Source organism: Anguilla rostrata, chromosome 13, assembly GCF_018555375.3.
Source record: "Anguilla rostrata isolate EN2019 chromosome 13, ASM1855537v3, whole genome shotgun sequence".
NCBI lineage: Eukaryota > Metazoa > Chordata > Actinopteri > Anguilliformes > Anguillidae > Anguilla > Anguilla rostrata.
The window spans coordinates 37,585,494-37,612,851 of record NC_057945.1 but is presented as its reverse complement, the minus strand read 5'-3'; the positions used below and the strand labels follow the sequence as shown (position 1 = coordinate 37,612,851).

The following is a 27,358-nucleotide window of genomic DNA, read 5'->3' as shown; positions in this document are numbered from 1 at the left end:
GTGCTGCCGTCTTCCAGCCCTCAAAGATTTGCTGATTGTTCTTTTTTTGTCTGAAGCGTTTTCTTTCTCTGATTTGCGAAATCTTTCATTGTTTTCCCAGCTTTTGATTGTGAGTGATAAGCATGGAGACACCTCAAACAATGGTCTGTTGCGGAGTTGGGCTGAGTCTGGGCCGGCTGACTTACATGCAGAGATGTGCACGTTCCCCTGGATTGATGGCCTGTTATTCTCTGATATTTTCAAAATGACTGTTCCGTACCGAGTCCACATTCAGCAGCTGGATCTGACGGCATCTCCGTCTCTGTTATGATCACGCTGTCTGTCATCAACGGAAATCACTGTCAAAATCACTGTGCTTAGGGGCGGGGCCTGCTCTGTTGACTGTGCGTAGCTTTTGACTGCATGTGCCAGAGCCCGTTTGATTTCTACTATGTCAGATTAATTAACTATGGAATTGCTGTTTACCATGGTCAGATAAAATCAAGTTTTCTTATAAACCCTTCTTTAGATGTGAAGAACCTCACTCACTCACTCACTCACTCGCTTATTCACTCACATTTAGCAGGCGGAAAATTCTCCACTAGGGGCAGCTATTTGCACTCAAGTAGCTTAAATTTGGGGAGGTGCTACTTCACATCAATGACACTGTGTCCTTGTGTCTGGAAGTAAATGAAATAACACCCAAAACAGGAGCCCATTATGTGCTGTGGCTTGAGTACCTTGATCAACATCAGTGACCCACCCAGAACCAGAACTGTCCACCTTTAGGGTATCAAGCCCATGACTAAGATATTACATCATGAGACCAGTAGGGGGTGTAATTACAACAGCGCCTATGGAATGGGGAATATCGCCTAGGAAACGATATTCCTGGTATTCCAGAGGGTTTTCAGCGTCCAACGCCATCTTTGTAATCCCGAGTCCTATGAATATTTATAGAGGGGTGTTATAACAGCGCTTCTGGTATGAATATTCATAAACCGCAGTGCAGCACACAAAACCCGTAGAGTCAGGGAAAAAAGAGAGGATTGAAAGAAGCTGGGAGCATACCATCTGCTTACGCTGGAGGACCTGTGGTATCCCAGCATGCACTCTGACTCTCTGTGTTTTTTCGGCGGTCCTCCCCGTAGATCCGAGTGGACGGCGCCCCTCAGGGCGGGGTGCTGTACGAGACTCTGTCGGTCTTCAGCGACGGCAGTCCGGTCCTGCGCGACATGGCCTTCTCCCTGGACTACAACTTTATCTACGTCATGTCCGAGAGAGAGGTGAGCGCTCTGGTACAAGCGTACATACGCATACACACACACACGCACGCGCGCGCGCACGCACACACACACGCACATATCTCATACACACACACACACACACACACACACACACAGAAGCACACACAAACACACACACACAACACACACGCTACACACCAGATTCACAGTCTAGACCGCCGACACACTCTCATACAACACACACACACACACACCCACTATCATATACGCCACAGCACATCATAACACAACACACGCACACATGTACAGTCAGTTCAGTCTGAGCATTCTAGCCACTATATCCCAGAATGTCTAGCAGCTGAACACAATTAGCTTTGTCCAGGCAGGATAAGGTCAGCCAGGGGTGCAGCGGATTACTGCTGCAGAGTTGTTCCCCCATGCTGGGGGAGTGCATGTTAGGTTTACCTGTGAGCCAGGTACGCATTTCGGCTCAACCGTACCGTCCAACAATTCTCAGCCCCTACATGCCAAACGGGTCACTCTGTCCCACGACCTCAGGGCGGCTGGCTGTCCCATCTCAGCACGGCCACTCTTCCCGAGCATGACGCCCGTCTCTTCTGCCCTCAGGTCGGAAGGGGATAAAATTATGTGACGCCAGTCACAGGCCTCCTTCTGACTCTTGAATAAAGCCCTGCCTCTTCAGGCTTCTAATTGGCTCTCATCCAGCCCCCGCCCACTTGCTATTCTGGGTTTCTTCAGCGATTTTTTTTGTTACTGTATGTATTTACACTTATGTCAGGGTTGTAGGCTGGCACTGCTACCTACACCGGTGCTTAAAGTGGTGTTGCAGTGCACATATTCTGCAGGGGCGACATAGCTCAGGAGGTAAGACCGATTGTCTGGCAGCCGGAGGGTTGCCGGTTCAAACCCCGCTCTGGGCGTGTCGAAGTGTCCTTGAGCAAGACACCTAACCCCTAACTGCTCTGGCGAATGAGAGGCATCAATTGTAAAGCGCTTTGGATAAAAGCGCTATATAAATGCAGTCCATTTACATATTCTCTCTCTCAGCTTCGGGAATGTTCCTGACTGTTCATTGGCTGCCATCCCTCATAACTCCAGTAGGTGCTCTGATGTCCAATTGCATCTGTGAGTCACTCTGGAGAAGAGCCCCTGATAAATGAATTAAATTTAACGCAGCGTAATGTGAACAATTTCTTGTTTGAATCTGCAACTGTCATCTCGAGTGACAGTTGTGCGGGGTTGATGGGTAACGTAGTCTTTTTTTTTTTTTTTCCCCCTGAGAGATTTCGAAATTTTGTGCCCCGTTCTGTCAGTCATCACACCTGAGACGCACAGCCTCTAGATGGTGCTTTCGCCCTCTGCGAGAGAGAGAAGAGAGCGGAGCAGCAAGCCGAGCCGGCGTGGTGTATATCACCCTGCCGCGCCTGTACGGGGGGTTTTATATCAGCGAACGGCGAGCGGTAGTCCCGCATCATTCACTTCCCACCGCAGCACCTTTTATCGTCTTTTTCTCGCCGAGCGGTTTCTCAGCTCGGCGACGGGAGCAGCATGCTGCAGTCAGCAGATGTGTTCTTCTTTCGGATGGTTCTGCACGTACGGGGTGCTTAAAATGTCTGTGCGTGTGTAATGAGATAAAGAGAACGCAGCCGTTCCAGACACAAAAGGGATTGTTTCGGGGTTTTTTTTTTCTTACCTATAGTACGTGAACGTGCTGAATTACAGAGCTGTATGAGGATGTTCTGAGGGTGTGTGTGTGTGTGTGTGTGTTACTGTATGTGTGTTTGTGCGAATGTGTGTGTTATTTTGCATATGTCTGTGTGCGTATGCGCACATCTGTTAATGCATATATGTGCGTGTGCAGCCTGTGTGAGAGTGTGTGTGTGTGTTCCTGCATGTGTGTTTGTGCGAATGTGTGTGTTATTTTGCATATGTCTGTGTGCGTATGCACACATCTGTTACTGCATACATGTGCGTGTGCAGCCTGTGTGTGAGTTATTGTGTGAGTGTGAGTGTGTGTGTTTGTGTGTTCCTGCATGTGTGTTTGCACGTGTGTGCGTGTGTATATGTGTGTTATCGTGCGTAAGTCTGTGTGTGCACGCACACGCGTGTTACTGCATATATGTGTGTGTGTGTGCAGCCTATATGTGTACGTCTGTGTGTTTCTGCAGATCCTGACTAATTCAAATCACTCCCCTGCCTCATTGTGCATTTCTGCTCTTCACAGAATCTTTAGTTTCAGGCTGCTCTTAAAATGCGCTGTGAGGTTTTTAGGCGTCGTCCCTGGTGCGGCATCGCAGATGCGCACAACAGGCAATAAGCACCTAGCTATGCTCCTTACAGACTCTGCAGTGGGGGGTCCCAACATGGCAACTTTCCTCCCCCCTGTGTAGTGTGTTTAAGAACACCTGCTTCTGCTTTTCACAGATTTTCACATTTCGTTGTTCAAGCAGAATAAACTACGCCTGGGTCTGACTCTCACTCAACAGTCCTACTGCACTGTCTTTCCCTTATACAGTTTTCACTCACACAAACACACACACACACACACACACACACTCACACACTCACACAATAACACACTGCACACAATATTCAGTTACACACGCACACAACATTCACACAGCACTTACACACAATCCTAGCACAAAATTCAAGCATGGTCCTCACTTACACACAGTATATACACAACTGCGCTTACACACAGTCCTCACAAAGCATGGTCCCCACATGCCACCTATACACAGTGCTCACACACGATTCAGGCATAGCACTTACACAGCCACTCATTCTCTGTAGAACATGTCCAGAACAAGCATAGTGTCATTGCTTCACTTGTTGAAAGCTGAGCATTAATCAAAGCCCCCCCCCCACAGTCCGTCTGTCCCAGTTCAGTGACTTTTTCGTGTCCCCGTGAAACTTTGATTAGTGGCTCCCAAATCCCTGACCCAAATAGGAAAAAGTTCTGCAGCCATGTTCAGTTGACCAGGCCACTGGCAGTGCATAAGAAAGGGAGAGGGAGGGAGGGAGGGAGGGAAGGGGGTGGCTGTTCTCAGGAGGCCAAAGCCTCATTAATATTTGCTTAATTCTAGCCCTTCCCCTTCCAGAAAGCTCTGTGAATCTCTGCTCTACTTCTTCAGCTCCTGCTAGACTCACTGAAAGGGATGGCACTGTCTGGCGTCTAGTCTGCGGTGTCCTCCGGCAAGATGAGGAAATCAAGGAGAATTGCATTCTGGGAGAATTGCATTCTGGGAGGCTGGCACTGAGGGGAGGGGTGGGGGGGGCGGACGGTCTGCTCAGTGAATACCAGGCAGAAAGGCTTTAATGTCCGCCATTGTGGCTCTCCGGTTTTCCTGGCCCCATTGCCTTTGTGAGCACGTAATGGAAACTGGCCGAGGTCAGGTCTCTGTCACGCTGATGATGTCGCATGCTCTTTAAGCCCCATTTAATTGTCCACAACATGAACTGTGAGAGACGGTTGTCTGAGCCGCAGAAACCCGATGAAATGAACTTGAACTACAAGCCAGTTCTACTGAAGAGGGTGGAAAGCTTGAATTTTAACGGAACAGGCATTGAACTCATCTGTTACGCATGTTATCTTTCTTTCTACGATATCTGTTCCATTTAAATGTGTGTCCATCATAATGTGTTACATGTGTATGTGCAAATAAAGGGTCAAAAAAGGTGTGCACTTTGCTGCAGGTATTCAGGTGACTTTATGTTACTGTCAGTGAACGATACCTGTGTCTCTTCATCCCTCATCTTAACTTCCTGTCTCTTGGACTTTCATTGCCCAAAACTTTACCCACTAAAAAAAAAAAAACTTCAAAGAAGAGGAAATCCTGATTTGCAGTCAGACTCTACACCTGACAAATGCAAATAATTAGAACCTGGTCCATATAAATTATCTTTGATGCATGATGTCAGTTTTATGCTTGGAAATAAAAATGGAAAAGTTAAGTTCTGAGTTGCTGGGGTGGGGGGGGGGGGGGGGTAGTGTGCAAGCATTGACAAAGGTAAATATACCTGGGACAGCATTGCTGGAATTCAGAACCCAGAATAAAAAAATTTTAAATAAAAGATTTAATGAAATGCTGGGCAACATTATAATAGGGGTTGAAATGAATATGTCCCCTGGCATGACCTGTGATTACAGCTGCCAGTCTGTCACTGCATTATATCACACGCTCTTTGTGTGTGTTTTGTCATACAAAGGAGTCATACGGCTCTCCAGTCTGAATGAGAAAAGCGGCGTTGCTGTAGTTACGGCTGTAATTGATAGTTATTTGCGAGTCTGTTTCACAAAAGGCGTGTCAGAGATCTGACAGGTGGGTCTGGGTTTCAGGGTGGTGAGGGAAGGCAGCCGCTGTGGCTATTAGACGGCAAACTGCCACGCTCCAACTCTGTGTGCCGTGCTGGTGTCAGATACGGACTCTCCAGGATATTGTGCATGAGTATGTTTGAGTATGTTTGTGTGCGTGTGTGTGTGTGTGTACATTTGTGTGTGTGTGTGTGAGCGTGTGTGTCTGCGTGTGTGTGTGTGAATGTGTCTACATGTGTGTGTATACATTTGTGAGCGTGTGGGTATGTGTGTGAGTGTGTGTGTATGTGAGCGTGGTTTGTGTGCGTATGAATGTGTGTGTACATTCGTTTGTGTGTGTGTGTGTGTTTGTGAGTGTGTGTGTGTGTGTGATTGTGCGTGTGTATGTGCGTGTGTGTGTGTGTGTATGTGTATGTGCGTGTGCATGTGCGTGTGTGTATGTGTTTGTGTGTGCGTGCGTGAATGTGCGTGCGTGTGTGTGTATGTGTATGTGCGTGTGTGTATGCGTTTGTGTGTGCGTGCGTGAATGTGCATGTGTGTGAGTGTGTGTGTGTGTGTGTGTGAGCGTGCGTGTGTGTATGCGTTTGTGTGTGCGTGCGTGAATGTGCATGTGTGTGTATTTCTCTGTTTTTATGTCTTTATCCAGACCTGTGCACAGGTGAGCTCTGACCTGCGTGTTGCTGCGTTTCTGCAGGTTGCGCGCGTCCCCATCGCGTCCTGTGAGCAGTACGGCACCTGCAGGGAGTGTCTGACCTCGGGCGACCCCCACTGCGGCTGGTGTGTCCTGCACAACAGGTGAGTCCCCCCGCCCCGCCCCGCCCCGCCCCGCCCCGCCCCGCCCCGCCTGCAGGTACCACACAACCAATAGCGCCCATGAGTTTGCAGTCTAACGAGAATAGCGCTGCCCAAATGGCACGGTGCTGTTCGAACAGAGTGGGCGCTGTCCATGGTGCTGAAGCACCTCCCTCTGCTCTGCCAATCAGGGTGGAGCACTCTGGTCAGGTGATCACGTTATGTCACACCTGATTAACCCTGATCATTTACCCTAACCTTGTGCTAATAGGTGTATATTCTATGGTGTTGTTCTCCTCCCACCTGAATTGTCTGTTTAGGAACACCTGGCACCTGAACCTCATTTACCCGAGGGGGCGTTTCACAGCTTTTTGTGTTCCTGTAATTAAAACTGAATTAATTAAATGTGGATTGCCATTGTCCTTGGAGACCCGCTGCTCCTTGAGCTTACTCACACACTCACGCACACGGTATTCCCTCAACGGTTACACACACAGGCGCACACAACACTCACGCGACAACTCTGGGGAGTTTACGAGAACACAGAGCCAACAACACACCTGCCAGGATTGCTATCGGCTCCTGTTAACTCATTAATGAACATAACGATGGCCCCGAGGCCTGTTTTTGCCAGAACCGTGTCTGTGGAATTGGCTGCGACCTCCGCTCTGGCCTGTTTTCACGAGCATTACGGTGTGATTGGCAGGTGACTGATGTGAAGCAATCACTTCCTGAACTCTGCGGAACCGGGCCAGGGTGGAACGCTCTCTAAGTGTGATTGGCAGTTTGTCAGCTGAGTCCGGTTTAATTTAAAATATGTGGCTGATGCCGCGCGCTGAGCGTTCTGCGTTCACCGCTGGAGGTTATATTGCTGCAGCCTTGCCTTTGATCACCGGCTCAGACACCCTTGAATATTTTACTTTTTTTTCCCCTCTCATCTCCAATAAACAATTTTTTTTTTTTTCGTTTTTATTTTTCTTTTATGTGCCACCGGCAGAGCTGGGGCAGCGCAGGTTTTGGGGAGGCGGTTAGCGGCGCCGCGGCCCGTTAGCCCGTCTTGTGAACGGAACCCGACGCGTCGCTTAGCGAGCGAGCGGCGCCGTCTCCTCTCCTTCGCGCCCGGGAGTGCCAGGATGTTGCCGTGCTCTTTTAACTGCCAGCTGGCCGGGACAGCGCTGAGCGCGTGCAGAAGGGAGAGGGGAGAAGGGAGGAGGAGGAGGAGGAGGAAGACGAGAAGGGCTCGTGGAGGCCACGAGCTCGGCGGAACACAAGGCCGCCGGCTCGACTCCTGTCGAGTGGAACGCGCCGTTTTAAGCGAACCTCATTCACGCTGCGGGAGTGAAATCACGCTGGCCAACAGTAATCTAACCCTTGGGCCAGGGAGTCTCCCTGCTTGTGTTCCGTCTGAGATGGTCTGCGCTGCTGTTAAATGGGACATTTTCCTGAGGAGACAGCAGTTTGGTGGTGCTTTACGGGGAGAGCTCGCTGCTAGCTCTGGAGGATCTGCGCACTCTCGATTCACACTGTGAAGGGATCTGATTGTCTTTTACGCAAGAGGTCAAAGGTCACTGGCAGCCCTGCACTTCAATACTCAGTGCAGCGCATCACATCAGAGCAAGGGAGGGAGAGACAGAGAGAGGGAGAGAGAGAGACAGAGAGGGAGAGACAGAAGATGAGAGAGAGAGCGGGAGAGAGCGAGGGTGAGAGAGAGAGACAGAGAGGGAGAGACAGACGGAGAGATAGATAGATAGACACAGATAGATATACAGATAGATCGATAGATAAATAGATAGAGGCAGTGCTGCAGTGTTTATCAGCCTGCTCTTCCCTCTCCCAGGTGCTGCAGGAGGGAGCTCTGCGCTCGAGCTGAGGAGCCCTTCCGTTTCGCCGTCGCCGTGGGCCAGTGTGTGAGGATGAGCGTGTTCCCCAACAGCGTGGCCGTTTCCCATCCCAGCATTCCGGTGAGCCTGCGCCTCTCTGCCGGCCCTGCCCCCCCTGTGCTTCCCCCGCCCCTGTCTCTGCCACGCCGCCCTGCCCTGCCCCGCCTCGCCCCACGCCGCCCCACCCCAGCCCACCCTGCCCTGCCCCGACCCACCTTGCCCGGACCCGTCCCGCCCCATCCCACCCTGCCCTGTCCCACCCTACCCCCTCCTCTCTGCCACAGCCCACTAACCAAATTCTGGAACTCTCTCCCTTTACATTCAGAATTCCAGAAACACTGACACTTTCAAAGCTGAACAGAGACCAGTACTTTGAGCCAAGCCTTTTCCTCACAGCGCTATTATTGAAGTGTATTTCATCCATCTATCATTTTATTTCATATATATATATATATATATATATTTTTTTTAGGGCTCACTTTAAATAATTTTTAGAAAGAAGTTTTATAAATGAGATTCTTCTTCTCCTTCTCTTTCTTCTCCTCCTTCTCCTTCTTATTCTTGTTCTTCCTCTTCTTCTTATTATAATTGTTATTGTTATTGTTATTACTGTAGCTGCCCCCTCTGGCTTTGATGTTTAGCAGTGTGTGACTCACGCAGGCTAGCTTTGGGTAGAGCCAGGGGGACAGGCTAATGTAACAAACAACAGGGTCACCTGTCTCCTTTTCATATCTCATTATAACTGAAAGCCATCGCCATGGTGTCGCCACGGCGTCGCCATGGCAACAGTCCCGCGCAGGAGACAGGGGCTCATGTACTGCAGGGACGGGTGATTGCGATATGGTGGCGCGGGGTAATAAAGATAACCATAACCTTTTTTTGTCGTTAATTTTTAATAAAACACGCTCAGCGTCCGTGTGCGGACTTGTCATAAAAAAACCGGACAGGACCTTTTTCGGACGGGAACGGCGACGACGGTCGCGGTGCGTGTCCGCGTGTGTGTGAGTGACTCAGAGCATGAGGTCATACGAGCTTGTCCCCCGGGGCGTTCGTACTTGTATTTGTGGAAGATTGAACAAGAACACTAATTAGTGTGACATTCAAAGGTGTCCAAGGTCACGTGGTGTGGGCGACGTGAATATCAAAGCCCTTTTAAGGGAGATGAGTGTATATTTCTTTCCGATATTGCAGGCTTGTCTGATGTCTGTAGTGAAATGAAGCTTTTATAGAGCGCTCTCACGTTATCAATCCCTGGTGTTTGAAAAAGTCCGATCCACGAGAAAAAGTAAAGAAAAGTGTTGAATGAGTGGCATGGTAGTAATTACCCAGAGTTCACCCCTCAGCTGGACAGAAACCATGCATGTTATTTATTTAAAGGTGTTTTAGAGAATAGAAACATTCCCGCTCCATAGAAACAGAAGTTTCTTATGTCAAAATGTGCATTTTTATCAATTTAAAGCCATTAAAACTGAATTTTAATGTGTCTCTGTCTGGATGTTTGTATTTAAAGCGCAATTGAAAATCATTTAGTTTATTTATTTTTTCCTAAACCTGTATTTATGCACTTATGAGAGTCGCTGTGGGTAAGAGCTAAATGCCAAGCGTGATTGACAGTTTAATAGGTTGAATCTGATTTAATATTAAATGTGTGGCTTGTACTGAACCCCGAGCAACCGATTTTCAGCGCTGAAGGTTATATTCCAACAGCTGTGCCTTTGATCACCAGCTTTCACACAGGCACCCTTGAAGATTTTTCTTCCTTTTCGTCTTCTCCATAAACAATTCCTTTTTTAGTTTGGTTTTATTTTGTTTTTTTGTATGTTCCGTCAGAACCGAGAGAGAGAGAGAGAGAGAGAGCGCGACTTTGGGGCGGTAATTAGCGACAAAGCTGCCGCCGTTAGCCTGTCTTGTGAATCGAACCCGACACGTCATTCTGACAGTGGTGGCACGTAAATGTAAATTTCAGTTTTTCCCCCCCCCCCATATTTAAGTGACTTGGGTAGAAGCTAATCCACGGACTTGACTACGGGGAGAGCGCTTAGCAGCTCGTATTTTGTTAGTTTTCACTCTCTCCTATTTTTTGGTTTTTAAAAAAAATGTAGCTCACGAGGAGTTGAGAAACTCCATCCCTTTCAGATCAGTATTTTGTAGGGGTTTATGAGCCGTAGTGCCACTCACAGTACAGAGCAGAACCCCCATAATCCATCTGTCGGTCACTGTGTTCCATCAGAGCTGAGAGAGAGAGAGAGAGAGAGAGAGCGCAGGTTTGGAAGGTAATTAGCGGCAAGATGTCCGCCGTTAGCCGCTTTCGTAAATTGAACTTGACGTGTCCCTCAGAGAATAATGGTGTGCAAATATTTAATTTTCTTTTTTTGTTCCATATTGCGGTAGGCAGGGAACTGCAGGGCATGCTGAGCTGTGATGTCACCTCCATTTAAAGGAGCAGGACTCCTCTCTAATCCGTCCGTCTCTCGCTCACTCTCGCCGATCCCCCCGCAGCTCCTGGTCACCGTCGGCAACGTCCCCGACCTCTCCGCGGGGGTCACCTGCTCTTTTGGGGACCTGATGGAGGTCGAGGCGCAGGTCAGGGGAACCCAGATCACCTGCGTGTCTCCGCCCCCCAAGGAGGTGCCCCTCATCCCCGCTGGCCGAGGTGACCCCAAAAAAGCACGCGGAAATGCTCAGCCAGTGGCTCAGAATTCATCTTATAATTCACTGCAAAAGGCTTGCGGTGGGAAGCTGTGGGAGTCGATTAATGGTTATTGATTAATGTGATTATTGTATCTACAGCATGGGAGTGAGCTGCTGGGAATTGCTATTATAAAATATTGCATTAAAATGACTGGAATAGGTTCATCTGTGCTTTTATTTTCCAGACTGGTTCAGTGTTGAGCTGAAGCTGAACTCTGTGGAGACGGGCCAGATGCTGGCCAGCACAGAGGTCAAGTTCTACAACTGCAGCGTCCACCAACTGTGAGTGCGCTAACCTCCACCCCCAAACCCCCACTCCCTTTAATCAGACACCTGTGAGTGCACCAACCTCCACCCCCAAAATCCCCACTCCCCTTAATCAGACACCTGTGAGTGCACCAACCTCCACCCCCAAAATCCCCACTCCCCTTAATCAGACACCTGTGAGTGCACCAACCTCCACCCCCAAACCCCCACTCCCTTTAATCAGACACCTGTGAGTGCACCAACCTCCACCCCCCAAATCCCCACTCCCCTTAATCAGACACCTGTGAGTGCACCAACCTCCATCAACTCAGACCAGTCTGATCGAGGAATACAATATAATCAGTATGGTGCTTATCACAGTGGGATTGCCAGTAATAAGCCATGTGAATCGCATTCCTACTGCATAGTAATTTTTAGTAATCCTAGTTATACCAGAAACAGGTTAGTAGTTTGCGTAGAAGACTGTTGAACAGTAATCTGCTCTCAGTACAGGGGTGGGCTATTTCGGTCCTGGATGGCCAGTGCTTTTGCAGGTTTTTCTTTCCACCAGTCACCCTTGCCAATTAGCTGTATACACCGAGACTGGCTCGCTCGCAGATGACATCACAGTGAAACGTTTCATTTTGGGGCCACTTAAAGGTCATCATTCACGCGCTTATCAAGAAACGTAGCTGAAATGTCACATGGCATAAACGTTAGGGCTAATTAAGTAATTAAGGCCAGTGGTTGGCATGGAAACCAGAAACGGATATGGCCCTCGTTGCCCACCTCTAGCGAGATTGGGAATGACTCGAAACCCATTTAGAGGGCTATTAGCATCCCTGCATTAGCTGTCACAGAGCATCGTCTTCCCAATCCAGGTAAAATCAGACCCGACAGATGATCGGGTCAGGTGACATCGTCGCCATGGACACGTTGGTGAAACACTAGGGGGAAATGCTGATGTGATAAGGATAAGCAGTGGTGTAATATTCCTTAATGTTATTTTGATGACAAAGTTGATGGTGATGATGATTTATGTTAGCTATAAGATTGAATAAGAGATATAATAAGAGATCTCTGCGAATAAGACAGTCCGAGAGTGTTCTCCAGCATTAAAGTGGGACAGCTGGTGGTGTCGGAAGCCTGATCAAAGCCCCCAATTCACGGGGTGCTGCTCTCTACCAGACGAAAATAATGAGAAACGGTCATGAAAAAAATACCTGTCCTGTCACATGGCAACTGAAACCCAACAGCGCGTGACCGAACCCAGTTCCGCTCGTACGATCGTGAAGTCGGTTTCAGTATCTCTGAGCGAAACTGGGAATGGGGTAGCAATGTAATGTGCTGTAGCATAATCGTTGAGGAAGTTGTGACTCTGAGGCTGCAGGTTTTATTCCCAGCTGGGGGCACTGCCATTACACCCCATCAGCAAGGTACTTAACCTAAAGTAACTGTCATTACATATCCAGCTGTGTAAATGGATGCTTATAAAGACTGTAATCTGTGTATCTGCTGACTGCCTCAAGCCCAGATGATCCAGAACGTCTCTCTGGCTGTCTGTCTGTCTGTCTGTCTGTCTGTCTGGCTGTCTTTCTGTCTGCCGCCTCTCGCCCGCCCAGGTGTCTGTCCTGTGTGAACAGCGCTTTTCACTGTCACTGGTGCAAGTACCGCCACGTCTGCACCCACGACCCCAGCAGCTGCTCCTTCCTGGAGGGCCGCGTCAACGCGTCCAAGGTACGTCGCCGCGGACGACCCCCCCCCCCCCCCACCCCCGCCCCCCCATAACAAACGCGTGTGGTTCTGAGCACAGCATGCTGCTGTAGAGCTTATGCAGGCAGCCTAGCATCCAGAGGTCTTTTAAGACTCAGCCTCAGCCATGGATTCCCTCAGTCTGGGGCTGCCTCACGGAGGGCTAGCTGAAGAGGGCAGGAGAAATCAAGGCTTCAGAGCAGAGGGATGAGGGGGCTGTGCGCTGAACTCGTTCCCACTTTTCGGTCTTCCCAATAAACGTCTCTCTTCAAAAAGCCAGAGTTTGAGGTGTTTCCCCAGAGGACCAGTCCTGAGCCCATAAACCCGACCCCTGCTCTCTCCCTCTCTCCGTCTCCCTCCGTGACCCTCGCATGGTTAATATGCACACTCGTCGTGTGTTTTTAAGTTGTTCGCTGTAACCGTTGGGGCGGCCCCAGTCAGTGACCGCGGTGTCCCCCCCCCCCCGTCCCGCAGGACTGCCCCCAGCTGGTGCGCTCGGGCGGGATCCTGATCCCGGCGGGGGAGGTCCAGCCCGTGACGCTGCGGGCGCGGAACCTGCCCCAGCCGCAGTCGGGCCAGCGCGGGTACGAGTGCGTCCTGCACATCCAGGGCCAGCGCCAGCGCGTCACCGCCCTGCGCTTCAACAGCACCAGCGTGCAGTGCCAGAACACCTCGGTACTGACCCGCCTGAGCACAGACACACACGCTCACACACTCTCACACACACCTGCGCTTCAACAGCACCAGCGTGCAGTGCCAGAACACCTCGGTACTGAGCCACCTGAGCACAGACACTCACTCACACACACACACATACGCTCACGTACACACACACACTCTCATACACACACACTCTCTCTCACATACTCACACACACACACACTCTCACACACACTCATACACACTCATACACACACACACCTGCGCTTCAACAGCACCAGCGTGCAGTGCCAGAACACCTCGGTACTGCGCCGCCTGAGCACAGACACACACTCACACACACACACACACGCTCACACACACACACTCTCATACACACACACTCATACTCACACACACACACACTCTCACACACACTCATACACACTCATACACACACACACCTGCGCTTCAACAGCACCAGCGTGCAGTGCCAGAACACCTCGGTACTGCGCCGCCTGAGCACACACACACTCATACACACACACACACACACTCTCATACACACACACTCATACTCACACACACACACACACACACACACACACACACACACACACACACACACACACACACACACACACACACACACACACACACTCATACACACCTGCGCTTCAACAGCACCAGCGTGCAGTGCCAGAACACCTCGGTACTGACCCGCCTGAGCACACACACTCTCACACACTCTCACACACACACACTCTCACACACACCTGCGCTTCAACAGCACCAGCATGCAGTGCCAGAACACCTCGGTATGGGAGCGGCGCTCTCACACACTCACACACTCACATACACACTCTCACACTCATACACACACACACACAACACCTCGGTACTGAGCCAGACCCGCCTGAGCACAGACACTCTCTCATACACACACACACACACACACACGCAGACACACTCACACACACGCACAGTTATCATGACAAGGGGGCATGAAGGACACAGTGGGCCATTACCCACCCACATCTCTCATTCATCATCTCTCTCTCTCTCTCTCTCTCTCTCTCTATCGCTCTCCTGTCCTTCAGTACATTTATGAGGGGATGAAGATCAGTGATCTATTGGTGGACTTCTCCGTGGTCTGGAATGGCAATTTCGTCATTGACAATCCGGAGAGAGTTAAAGGTAAAGAGCACCTGAACGCTCTGTTCTGCCCCCCGCTCCTCAGCCTGTCCCAGGCATCCCTCTCTTTTCATGGACGACCACGTTTTTTAGTCCTTCACCCGCGGCGTGGTCTGCCTCTGACGTTCCCCCCTCACCCCGTTTCTTTCCCACAGTGCACCTGTACAAGTGCGCGGCGCAGCGGGAGAGCTGCGGGGCGTGTCTGAAGGCCGACAGGAAGTACCGCTGCGGGTGGTGCAGCGGGGACGGCGGGGAGGGCCGCTGCACGCTGCGCCAACACTGCCCGCTGCCCGCCGCCGCCGCCAACCGCTGGCTGGACCCGTCCGACAGGAGCGTCAAGTGCATCAACCCCCACATCACTCAGGTGTGTGCCCGGCCTGCAGGGGCCTCCTGCCACCAGGGCCCATCTCTCCTACAGGGCCTCACTGCCACAGGGCCCATGTCCCACAGGGCCTCTCTGCCACAGGGCCCATGTCCCACAGGGCCTCTCTGCCACAGGGCTCCTCTCTCCCACAGGGCCTCTCTGCCACAGGGCTCCTCTCTCCCACAGGGCCTCTCTGCCACAGGGCTCCTCTCTCACAGGGCCTCTCTGCCACAGGGCTCCTCTCTCACAGGGCCTCTCTGCCACAGGGCTCCTCTCTCCCACAGGGCCTCTCTGCCACGGGGCTCCTCTCTCACAGGGCCTCTCTGCCACAGGGCTCCTCTCTCACAGGGCCTCTCTGCCACAGGGCTCCTCTCCCATAGGGCCTCTCTGTCACAGGCCTCCTCTCTGTCACAGGGCCCATCTCTTCCACAGGGCCTCTCTCTCACAGGGCACCTCTCCCACAGGGCATTCCCCATGGTTAGCATCCATGCACACATTCCATCTCAACCAACACACTTTAGTCTTTGTCACCCAGGCTGCAGTCTTTGTTAAAAGAAGAGGCTGTATCACGCAGATGTAGGAGTCCTCATGTAACTTGGGCAAGTATTCTAGTGACTGTAAATCAGTGGTTCCCAGTGTGGGAGTCAGAAATACCACGGGGAGGTGCAGTGAGGGTAAAGGCAATGTATAGCGTGGGAGGGGTGTGTGTGGGAGAGGGCAGAAGACTTAAAACAGTGGGGCCTAACAGAAAAAGCTTGTTGTGGACAACATAACTGTGAGTGGGAACTTTTAAAATGGAGATGCAAGTATAGCTACAGCATGTCCTCCAGAGAGAGAGAAAGGAAGTTTCACACAGTTCTGCTCCAGATTTATATCTAAAGGTGCTGTTGCCCTTGTGACCTGCCTGATGCAGGAGCTGCTGTCGTTGTGCCAAATCTGTGAGGTTTAAATAAGCACTGATTACCACTGGGAGCCAACCTGCTAGAGCATACTGTGGATGCACTGAAAGTGTGTGTGTGTGTGCGTGCATGTGTTTGTGTGTGTGTGTGTGCTTGTGCGTGTGTACGCGTGTGTGTGTGTGTGTCCATGTGTGTCTGCATGTGTGTATGTGCCCAAGCATATGTCTGTGAGAGATAGCGAGAGAGAGAGAGTGAGAAAGAGAGAAAGAGAGAGAGAGCGAGACTGCACGCGCATAATCACAGCCATATGGAGACATTAACACTGGCCCAGCACCAGACCGAGAGGAAAAAAGAAAAAAAAAGCAAACGAACACGAACGCTGATTAGGCCCCTTCTGCGGCGCGCCCGACAGTAAACATGTCCCCCCAGCGAAAGGGCTAAGAACACAAGACACGGCGTCTCGGGACGGAAGGGTGTCCCGAGCGAGGTCCGGCGACGGCGGGAACCGAAAGCTTGGTGTCGCGCGCGCTAAGTGACTCCGACGCTACGCGGCTAGCAGCAGAGCTGGAGGACTTTTCCCGCCTGTTTTTTTTCCCGCTTTTTTTTTGGCTCCTCTTTCCGTGTCACTCGTCTTATCTGAGAGAAAACAGACTGGAGTCCGGAGCGTTCGTCGCCAGCGCCTGCTCTTCCCTCTCCTCCCCTTCTCCCTGATCTCTTCTTATCTTCCGCTCTCCCTCTCTCTCTCTCTCTCTCTCCCTCCTGCCTCTCGCTTTCTAATTTTCAAATCCTTGAAATGTGACGACTTGACTTGCCGTGATCTTTGGGGAGTGTGGGAACCGCGTCTGGGTGTGTGTTCTCTGACCTCCTTTAACAGCCTGGAGCCAGTCCTGCACTGCTCTCTCTGTCTCTGTCTCTGCCTCGCTCCCTCTCTCTCTCTCTTTCTCTCTCTGTCTCTCTCCCTCTGTCTCTCCTCTCTCTCTCTCGCTCTCTCTTTCTCTCTCTGTCTCTCTCTCCCTCTGCCTCTCTCTATTGGCTTGAAGTACAGTAAAGTAGTACATACAGTAAATATTGCCAAAGCATTGTATACAGTTTATAACTAAAACATATATATATATATATATATATATATATATATATTATCGATGTGTCCCCTGTGATAGATTGGCGGCCTGTCCAGGGTGTATTCCTGCCTCTCGGCCAATGCATGCTGGGATAGGCTCCAGCACCCCCCACGACCCTGGCAGGACAAGCGGGTGTAGATAATGAATGGATGAATAAACACTATTGAAAGCATTTAGTTAATTACAACTTTGACACGTTGAACAGGTAACACATTGTCCAGTTTATCTGTATGGTGGTTGTAGCCTTGCTGGGTGGGTTACTCACTGTCCCTCAGGCTGTGACAGGCAGAAACACACTGTGCTGTGAGTGGAACTGTGGACCCTTCACCCAGAATGATCTGAAGCTTTTCCATGTTCGTCAGGGAAGAAAATACAATTATATATTTAGAAAATTTGTTGAAATATTTCTCAGTCGAGGAGGAGGTGAGTCTTTCAGTAAATATTCAGTCTATTTTGGGATTTGGTGCAGTCTTCCAGTGTTCCTGATATATGGTTTTGATTTAGAGCCTTATATTGTAATGAGTTTTCTGCGCTATTTTTTTTAGATGCTCAGTGAAATTCAGTGCCCTTTTCTGGGTTTGAATAAGAATTTGATATCCGCCTAATTCAGCCCTGCAGGCATTATTTGCAGTAGTCCTTTGTTCTTGTAGGATATTTTTACAAAATTCTGCATGCAAAATTTCAGCTTGATGTTTTCCCCGTCTAGTGTAGTCTTGCTGATTCAGTGAACCCCTTTCTCTCTCTCTCTCTCTTTCATTCTCTCTCTCTGCCTCTCGCTTTCTCTCTATCTATCTATCTATCTATCTATCTTTCCTTCATCTTTCATTCTCCACTCCCCAAATCCTCTGTCCTCCTCCATGTCTGGTGGAGGATGGAGGATGTAATAAAATATTTTTTGGGATTATTTTTAAAAATTTCCAGAATAAAGTAGTTTCCTAATTATTTTCTCTATGATCAGACTCAATCTCTATGACCAGACACTGTGTTTCCTGTGTCAGTCCTTTTCAGTACTAGTTTTTACAATGGTCGTACAAAGAGATCTCTCTTTCTCTGCCACTCTCCTTGTCTCCCCCACTAATATACACCCCCCCCCCCTCCCCCCTCCGCAGGTGACGCCACTGGCCGGTCCTCCGGAAGGGGGCACTCTGGTGACGATTCGGGGGGTGAACCTGGGGCTGTCCCTCTCCGAGGTGGTGGGGAACGTGCAGGTGGCGGGGGTCCGGTGCGCCCCCCTGGAGGACTCCTACGTCGTCGCCGAACAGTGAGTCCGTGGAAACGCGCGCCGGTCCTGCAGGCTATCGGACATGAGCTAGCGACAGGCTATCGGACACGAGCTAGCGACAGGCTATCGGACATGAGCTAGCGACAGGCTATCGGACATGAGCTAGCGCAGGTATCGACATGAGCCAGCGACAGGCTATCGGACATGAGCTAGCGACTGGCTATCGGACATGAGCTAGCGACAGGCTATCGGTCATGAGCTAGCGACAGGCTATCGGACATGAGCTAGCGACAGGCTATCGGACATGAGCTAGCGACAGGCTATCGGACATGAGCTAGCGACAGGCTATCGGACATGAGCTAGCGACAGGCTATCGGTCATGAGCTAGCGACAGGCTATCGGTCATGAGCTAGCGACAGGCTATCGGACATGAGCTAGCGACAGCAGCATCAGTAAACAGCCCTAACAGTGTTTTGACTCGGACGAAGACGCAGTGGCTGCGTCTTCATCAGTTGGTCATGTTTGCACATTAAATATTTAAAGATAGACCTGGGTGCTCCAGCGCCTTTCTCTGGGTTAGCCATTTTAAGTGAAGTTACCCAGAGAGTCTTAACAGTGTCCCCTCATACCTGTGTCCTTATATCCTTATATTTTGCGTGATCTACGTGCGCCAAACCGAGACGGATCCCTTGCACGTGCAAAAACTCACATTTGGCCAACAAATCTGATTCTGAGTCTGAATCTGATTCCGGAAAAGTCTGAGGCCTAGCACAGAAACTTGGCTCTGAGCATGCCAGACTGCTCAGCGCCCCAGAAGGATAGTTTTAGAAGCGAGAGCCAGGTGCTTTTATGCTTTATACCCCCGGAACGCAGAAGCACTCATCCGCAGAGCATCGGCGATCTCCCAGCAGGCCGCGTTTCTAAATCACGGCTCAAAGCGGACTTTTATAAGAGCGACTTTTATTGAGCTCCGTTTCGCTTTATTACGACGTTTTTGCGTTTATTTCTCGTTTTAATCCTAGTTTTATTGTCTCACCGTTTTATTGTATTTTTCACCTGTGTTGTGAGCTGGGGGGTTATGATGTTTTATTTTGCATTATATTACTTTGTTTTAGTAAAGCACTTTGTGTCGCAGACATTTATGAAAACTGCGACATAAATAAAGTTTAAATCTGAGAGACAGCCTGCAGTAGCTCTTGGTAAACGGCAGTTTTTTGTGGTCCTCAATCCATAGCCTGTGGAGACATGTTTCAATGCAGCCTGGATAAAGTAGGATTGGTTTAATCCTGAATTCAAACCAGGATTGCGATTCAACGGCCAATTACTTCTAAAATTCAAATTAGTAAAAAATTTGCGGGTCTGTGCCTAGTTTTGGGTGTGTGTGTGGATTTGTGGGTTAGAACGTGTAGTTGATTGTTAGGGTGAAGGATTAAGTGATGATGTGCAATGTTTGTCGCTGGTGAATTCTTGCAGCTTGAGTACGTTGAGTTTTTAATTATTTTCAGCCTGTTTTAGGTTTTTTTTTCTTCTCCCTGTGTGATCGGAGAAGTCTTGCATTGCAAGTCTTGCATCATGTTGCCGTGGGTCTGCTAAACTACGGCACGTTACCTCGAATGACCCAGGATTCCGACAGACGGTTCCTCGTGAGGCTCCCTCCGCTGCTGAACGATGCTGAACTAATTCAGCGGAGAGCCCCTGTCCCCCTCCTTCAGGTCTGGGCTCTGTTTTTGGCGCTCTCTCCCTGTTGGCCCAACGCTGCCGGTTTTTTTCCACTGCACTTGTTTTCTGCCCAAGGATCCGCATCCTGTGCATTTTTCCCAAGGACTTTGCACAGGATGGGATATAGCCTGGATGAAGCAGCCAGATTGAGAGATCCTGCTGGGATGACTGATCTGTGCTTCTAGAATGTTCTCTGAGAGATCTGTGGGAGCTCTCGCTCTCGTTGAGATGTTGCAGAAGTTGAGGATATTCCCTCCCCACTCTGTGTTGGTTTACTCGCATTGGTCCGGGTTTTTATTGCTCATGCAGTGCAGTCTTTTAGCCAATATGTGTTTGCTTTTATTATTGTTGATTTGTTTATTATTGATTTATTATGACATACATCCAGCATTAAGTGCAAAATGTGTGTGTGTTTGTACGTGTGCGTTTGTACGTGTGCGTGTGCTGGCCTTTGTGTGTATGTGTGTGCGTTTGTATATTTGTGTGTGTGTACGTGCGTACATTTGTGTGTGTGTGTGTATGTGTGCCTGCATGTGTGCATGCGTGTGTGTCTGTCTGTGCGTGTGTGGTATGTGCTTGTGCTTGTGGTTGTGTGTGCGTGCGTGCGTGCGTGTGCATGCGTGTGTGCGTGTGCATCTGTGTGTGTGTGTGTGTGTGTACACATCCCCTGACAGGATCGTGTGTGAGATGGAGGCCGCTCCGCTGCAGAGCAGGCCCGGGCCGGTGCAGCTGTGTGTCGGGGAGTGCCGCCCAGAACTCCGCGCTCGGTCCTCCCAGCTCTTCTCCTTCATGGTACCTTCACGCGCTCCTGTACTTAAAAATAAAAAAGAACAACTAGCAACAGGGAGAGATGTGTTTCCCTAAAACTAGTGTCATTTTCCCCTTAAACTGGTATCTAATTTCCATAAAAATAGCATCACCCTTTCCAAAATATGGTATCACATTTCCCTAAAAGTAGTATCACTTTTCTCAAAAACTGTCACTTTTACATGATCTTACCCTTGTGTTTGCAAATGCAGCTCAAACACTGATCAGAGTGTAACACGTGCAAGGTGGTTTTTACATTTTCACAAAAAAACCAGAAACAAAAACCCATGCTTAATGTGAAGCTGACACCTGTTTCTCTTTGGCCCAAAAGGATCACACTTGGACATAAGGCCTAATGTTACATTACTGCCATTTAACAGATGCCCTTATCCAGAGCGACTTACACAACTTTAGTATTTTTACATATCGGTTTACACAGAGGGAGATTTACTGAAGCAATTTAGAGTAAGTACCTTGTTCAAGGGTAAAATGGCTGTGTCTTACCTTGGAATCGAACCTGCAACCTCAAGCCCAGTTCCCTAACCATTCCGCTAAACTGGCATCATTGGATTTGGTTTGATGAACAGCGGAGGTGGGTAATGAAGGCTGTATCTATTTCATTTTCATCCATTTCATTCTGGCCTTTATTACTTAATTAGCCCTAACATTTACGCCACCTGACGTTTTAGCTCCAGTTTTTGATAAGCGCATGAATGATGGCTTTTTTGACTGCTCGTGTCCCTATATGAAGCGTTTTAGTGTGATCTAACCTATGAGTGAGCCAGTGCTGGTATATACAGCTAATTAGCTCATTTAGCTTGATGAAAATCAGTACACACACCAGCCCCCCAGGACCAGAATCACCCTTAGTAAAAGCATCTGCTTTAGCAAGCAAATTGAAATAGCACGTTAGCACGTTATTTTTGTTCTTTTTCCAGACGCCAGCAGTGAAAGGGCTGTCCCCCGGCCGAGGCCCCGAGTCGGGGGGCACGAAGGTGACCGTCCTGGGGGAGAACCTGGCGGCGGGGAGTAACGCGGAGGTCAAGTTCGGAAATCAGACCTGCGAGTTCTACGGGTAAGAAACCGTCCCGCGAGAAACACACGCGCGCACACACACACACACCCCTCCCGCAAGCTCCGCGGTTGTCACGGTAACAGACTACTCGAGGACGATTTCGTTGATTTTTTTGTCGCCGAAGTGTCTGCGTTCGTTCGTTCGTTCGCGTTAACGCTACGATTGATTTGCGTGAGGCGTTGGGCACACGTGCTGAATGGTGCTGTTAGCAGAGATCGCTTTCTTAATCCTCTGGCACGCGGAAAGCGAGGTTGGCGTCCCTCGCGGCGTTTCTGTACGCAGACGGCGTGCTCCGGCTCGCCGGAATGTGATTACACACGAGTGCGTGTTCGTGGCGTGGAGCGGATTACGGCTAATTGGGAAAGCGCGGCCCCACGCGGAGTCATTTCGCCGTTCGTTATTTCACTTACAGCGCAGTCGACAAAAAAAAACGCGCAGTTCCTGCTCTCTCCTTCCCTCCCTCCATATTTCTCTTTGGTATTTCAGACCAGAGGCCGACTTAACACCTGTCTTTTTCCAGTACACTAGTATCCTCTAACGCCCCCCCCCCCCTCACCGGCCCCCCCACCTCCCGGTTTTGATCTGTCAACTTTCTACACCAACTTTTTATGTAGCAGCATACAGACAGACAGACTGCTGTCTTAAAGCGGGGGAGGAGGGCCGTCTGTTTCCCTTGTCGATGGTCGGTTGCAGTTGGTCGCAGTTGTGTTACAGTCCACATGGATTTTGGGGAGCGGGACCCTAAAATGTCCTGAGAAGGGCCGCGTGGGTGAGCATGGGACCCCCCCCTGAGGGAGAGCTGTTTCCACAGGCGGACCGCGACGGAGATTGTCTGCGTCTCCGCCCCCTCCCTGACCGGTTTGGGCCCGGTGCCGGTCTGGGTTCGAGTGGACCGGGCCCAGCTGAAGGGGAACCTGGCCTTCAGGTACATCGAGGACCCCACTGTCCAGCGGATCGAGCCAGAGTGGAGCATCACCAGGTGACCCCACCCCCCTGACCACACCCCTGGCCACGCCCCCTCCCAACCCCCTGACCACGCCCCTCCCACACCCGATAAGAGGACTTTGGGACTAAGTGGTCTTAGGTTGTTTACCGCATTTCAGCAAATTATAGCAATAGGAGGAACAAAACAAGGGTGAACAATATTTGCTTTTCCTAATGAGTCGTAGTGTTTCTTTGAACTACCCAGGTCCTAGGAATATCACAGCACATCATTTTGTACATTTCAAAAGAAACGTAGTGCTTTTGATACCAGTAAATTCAAGAAAGGTAACAGACTGAAAAGCACAGTTTGGAGAAACAAAATGTTTTTCAGTTTACATGAAGTTTAATTAAATAAAAACGGGTTGCTTTGATCCTGGATGCTGATTGGCTGAGACCACGTTCTACAGTGATTATAAATCCAATACAGTACGGTTATTCAAACAGCACTCCATGCACAAACCGTTACTTACAAATAATATTACAAAATAAATAACATTGCGTCATGAATTGTTTCTGTATGCTGTAATAATTTTATAAAAGCAATATGCAGTCACGGCTACAGCAGGTTGGCGGCACTCTGCTTCGTGCCTAAAAACACCCCCGTAGCCATGCCTGTATTCACAGTACAGCATGGCCCCTTGTGCCGTATTGTTTAATTGAATGTATTCTTGTAAGCTGGCGCATTAACCCCCCCCCCCCCCCCCGAATCTTGTGTTTCTGACAGCGGCCACACCCCTCTGACCGTCACCGGTACCAACTTGACGTGGTGCAGGAGCCGCGGATCAGGGTGAAATACGGCGGCAGGGAGTCCGTCAGCGTGAGTACGGAAACGCCGGGACCCCCCCCCCCCCCCGGAGCTGCTCTGTCCCCAAAAAAAAACCCAGACCCCCCCCCCCCCTCCGGAGCTGCTTTGTGTCCCGCAAAAAAACCCAGACCCCCCCCACCCCTCCGGAGCTGCTCTATGTCCCGCAAAAAAAGTTATGTCTCATTGTAGGATCGTTTCTCTTAGAAGAGAGCATGGTATGAGCGATCTTTTTCTCAGGGTGGTGGGGCCCGATGTAAGATCTTTTCATGGGGCCCGAAATCCCCCGGTGGGGCCCCTCCCTGCGGACCCTGCCCTGAGGCTGTGAGGACAGTGGCACAGCCCAATTTCCAAGTGCTTTTTCTTTAGAAGCATGTCTGCTTACACATTCACTTCAGATTGTTTTAACAGTTTTTTTTATTGTGGCCACTGGGGCTGGAACAGGACGTGCGTTTCCGCTCGCTGGGAGTTTTTCAGTCCTCAGCATCGACCTCCATCCAGCTGCTGCCGGTGTGGCACGTCCCGCCCTCCAGAAAGTATGACGAGCACTAGCTTCTTATGTTTTGTGGACCATTGTTTAGACGGGGCTTTTGAGTCACAACATATCAAAATAAAAGCCTTAAAAAATTTTTTTTTTAAAATGGGACTGCACAGCTGCGTTTCAGGGCCAGACAGTGCCAGTGTGCCTGGTGCAGTGTGTCTCAGGGTACGCAGCTGTCTGCTGAAATATATATATATAAAGGAACATTATATCCGCTTTTATTTTCCCCTCGACATCCTTGCTTTTGTAATCATCTCTCTCGGCCATGTTTTTTTTTTCGAAGCTGTTTTACGGCCGACAGTTACACGCCTGAGAGGATTTCGTGAGAGGACGAGCGTCTTATTTACAGTAAATGAACGTCCGCTCTCTAAACCGTGGAGCTCATTATTTACGTGAAATGACAGACCCGCGTTCTGGGATTGCAGATGCACACTGCGGTAGTGAATTCGCAGATAAAGTACAAGCGGAGTCCACATCGCCCCTGGTTACAGCTGGGAGGGAGACTGAATGACTTCATCAGGCGAACAAAAAAAACAAAAAAAAAACCCTCAATGAAAACAAAAGATTTGATTTGGATAGAGGGGGGTGTCGGGTCTAATGTCGACCTTTGACCCGAGAGAACAAGAGAACATCAATCACATGACCACGAGGCTCCTCTCTTTGGCAGCTCTTGTGTTTTTGCTGCAGACCTCCTGACTGCGTCTGTTGTGCCAGCTCCAGCAGATAAGCAATCAAACCCCTTTTTATTACCCTCTGCTCACGGCGCATAGTTGCAAAAAAAGTTGTCCTCGGTGTCTCTCTCCCCTTCTCTCTCTCTCTCTCTCTATCATTTACGGCCACTTGGCGCCCCCTGGTGGTCGACTCGCCCAGAGCTCATTGGAGAAGGGTGCAGAAGGCTGTGTGGGGAGGTCTGGCTCGTCTTCGTCTCGCGCGCCATCTGCACACGTCAGATTTAAAAGACGTTAGCGTAGCGTAGCGTCTCTCCTGGCTGCCCCCGGAGGCGCGCCGTCAGGACAGGAAGTGTAATTCGGCTGTGAGTGTAAATGCTCGCGCGATGTCAGAGTGCGTTCGTCGCTCTGCCGCGGATACGGCTGGGCCATCAGCGCTGTTCGCGGGGGGCGTAGAAACAGCCGGGAAATAGGAACGACTTCCTCAAGACTGGGGGGTCAAAGACTATTAAAATATATCCCTCAACGATCTCTCTCGCTCTCACTTTCTCTGTCTCGCTCACTGTCTTCTTATCTTTCTCTTTCTCTCTGTCTGTCTCCTCTCCTCTCCTCTCTCATTCTCTTCATCACTCTCTCAATGGGCTTCTTTTTGTCTCTCTCTCTCTCTCTCTCTCTTCCAAATACAGTGTTCAAGTAAAGAAGCGGGTTCATTTGGTGGATTATTTTGTCTGGTCAATCAAAACAATTAGCAATTTGGAAACTGGGAGCCGGTGTTTTAAACCCTGAGGCCTTGTTACGGGGTTGAGCAGCATGCATTTTATGAACTGATTAATGACATACCTAGTGTCAGTGAAACTGGGTGGTGGGGGGGGAGGGGGTTTGTGTGAGGTGAGAGATCCAGGACATTGTTTTTTAATTTTAGTTTTTTTCCTGACAATGATGACACTTGCTGCAATGTGTTTTCTCTTGAGAACATGTTGTGATGACCTGGATTATATGGATAAAAAATAAATAAAGGAGTTTTAAATCTCAGATCTCCCCCCCCTCGTCCCCCTGCCCCCTCACTCTGTCCTCCCCCCCTTTCCCCCTCTCTCTGCCCCCTGTCCCCCTCCCCCTCTCTCTGTGAACCCCCTCACCCCCTCCCTCTCTCACTGCCCCCTCTCCTGCACTCTGTCCCCCTGTCCCCCCTCTCTCATCCCCCCATCTCTCATAGGTGTGTAAGGTGCTCAACACCTCCACTCTCAGCTGCTATGCCCCGCCCCTGGGGACGGATTACCTGGCGGGGGCGGAGTCTCTCAGGCACGCGGACGAGCTGGGCTTCATCTTTAACAACGTGCAGGCCCTGCTCACCTACAACAGCACCAGCTTCATATACTACCCCAACCCCGCCTTCGAGCCCCTCAGCGCCTCCGGGGTCCTGGAGCAGAAGCCTGGCTCCCCTGTGATCCTGAAGGTACCGCGGGGGGGTTACATTGACACACATTACATTACACTACATTACAGTACATTACATTACATTAAACTACATTACAGTACATCACATTACACAACATTACACTACATCACACTACATTAAATTACATTACATTACACTACATGACAGCACATTGCACTACAGTACAGTACATCATATTAAACTACATTACAATACATCACATTAAACTACATTACACTACATCACGACACAACATTACACAACATTACAGTACATCAAATTACACTACATGGCATTGCATCACATTACATTACACTGCATTACATAACATTACATTACATTACACTACATGATAGAACAGTCTTACTCTTATTGTGATGTCACTGGTAACCATGGTAAGAGTATGTTATAGTATTACTGAAGTATTGTCACTCCTCTTTTCTCCTGATAGGGCAGGAATCTGGTGCCCCCAGCGTTGGGCGGGGCCAGGCTCAATTACACGGTTCTGATTGGGGACACGCCCTGCTCGTTAACCGTCTCCGAGACTCAGCTGCTGTGTGAGCCGCCCAACCTCACCGGCCAGCACAAAGTCCTGGTCAGTCTGTCTGTCCGTCCGTCCGTCCGTCCATCCGTCTGTCCGTCTCTCTGTCTGCTTGCCTGCCTGTCTGTCTGTCTGCCAGTCTGTCTCTCTGTGTGTCTGCCTGTCTGTCTCTCTGTCAGTCTGTCTGTCAGTCTGTTTTGTCTGTCTCTGAAAAAGCTGGTCTGCATCGTGTGCATGTGTGTTTGTGTTTGTATTTTCCACTGGTCCGGTGCTTGAAAAAGTAAAAAAAATTACTACAACAGATGTGTTTGTACAGTTTATCATAACGATCCTTATTACGGTTTGAATTTAATCAGAATGCGTGTGTGTGTGTGTATGTATATTTATTTATGTGTGTGCACTTATGTGTGTGTGTGTGCAT

At 49.8% G+C, this 27,358-nt stretch overlaps 1 protein-coding gene across 1 annotated transcript in view; it reads left to right on the top strand.

Annotated features, from left to right (window-relative positions):
• Window positions 1-27,358, top strand: part of LOC135237378 (plexin-A2-like) — a 79,979-nt gene that overhangs the window by 36,387 nt on the left and 16,234 nt on the right. Inside the window, 17 exon segments of the mRNA XM_064304493.1 lie at window positions 1,131-1,265; window positions 6,260-6,360; window positions 8,195-8,318; window positions 10,737-10,890; window positions 11,114-11,210; window positions 12,797-12,911; window positions 13,401-13,601; window positions 14,666-14,762; window positions 14,915-15,123; window positions 18,253-18,404; window positions 20,759-20,876; window positions 21,830-21,966; window positions 22,778-22,945; window positions 23,675-23,706; window positions 23,709-23,767; window positions 26,175-26,414; window positions 26,848-26,991. Coding sequence (XP_064160563.1) covers window positions 1,131-1,265; window positions 6,260-6,360; window positions 8,195-8,318; window positions 10,737-10,890; window positions 11,114-11,210; window positions 12,797-12,911; window positions 13,401-13,601; window positions 14,666-14,762; window positions 14,915-15,123; window positions 18,253-18,404; window positions 20,759-20,876; window positions 21,830-21,966; window positions 22,778-22,945; window positions 23,675-23,706; window positions 23,709-23,767; window positions 26,175-26,414; window positions 26,848-26,991 — 2,283 coding nt within the window.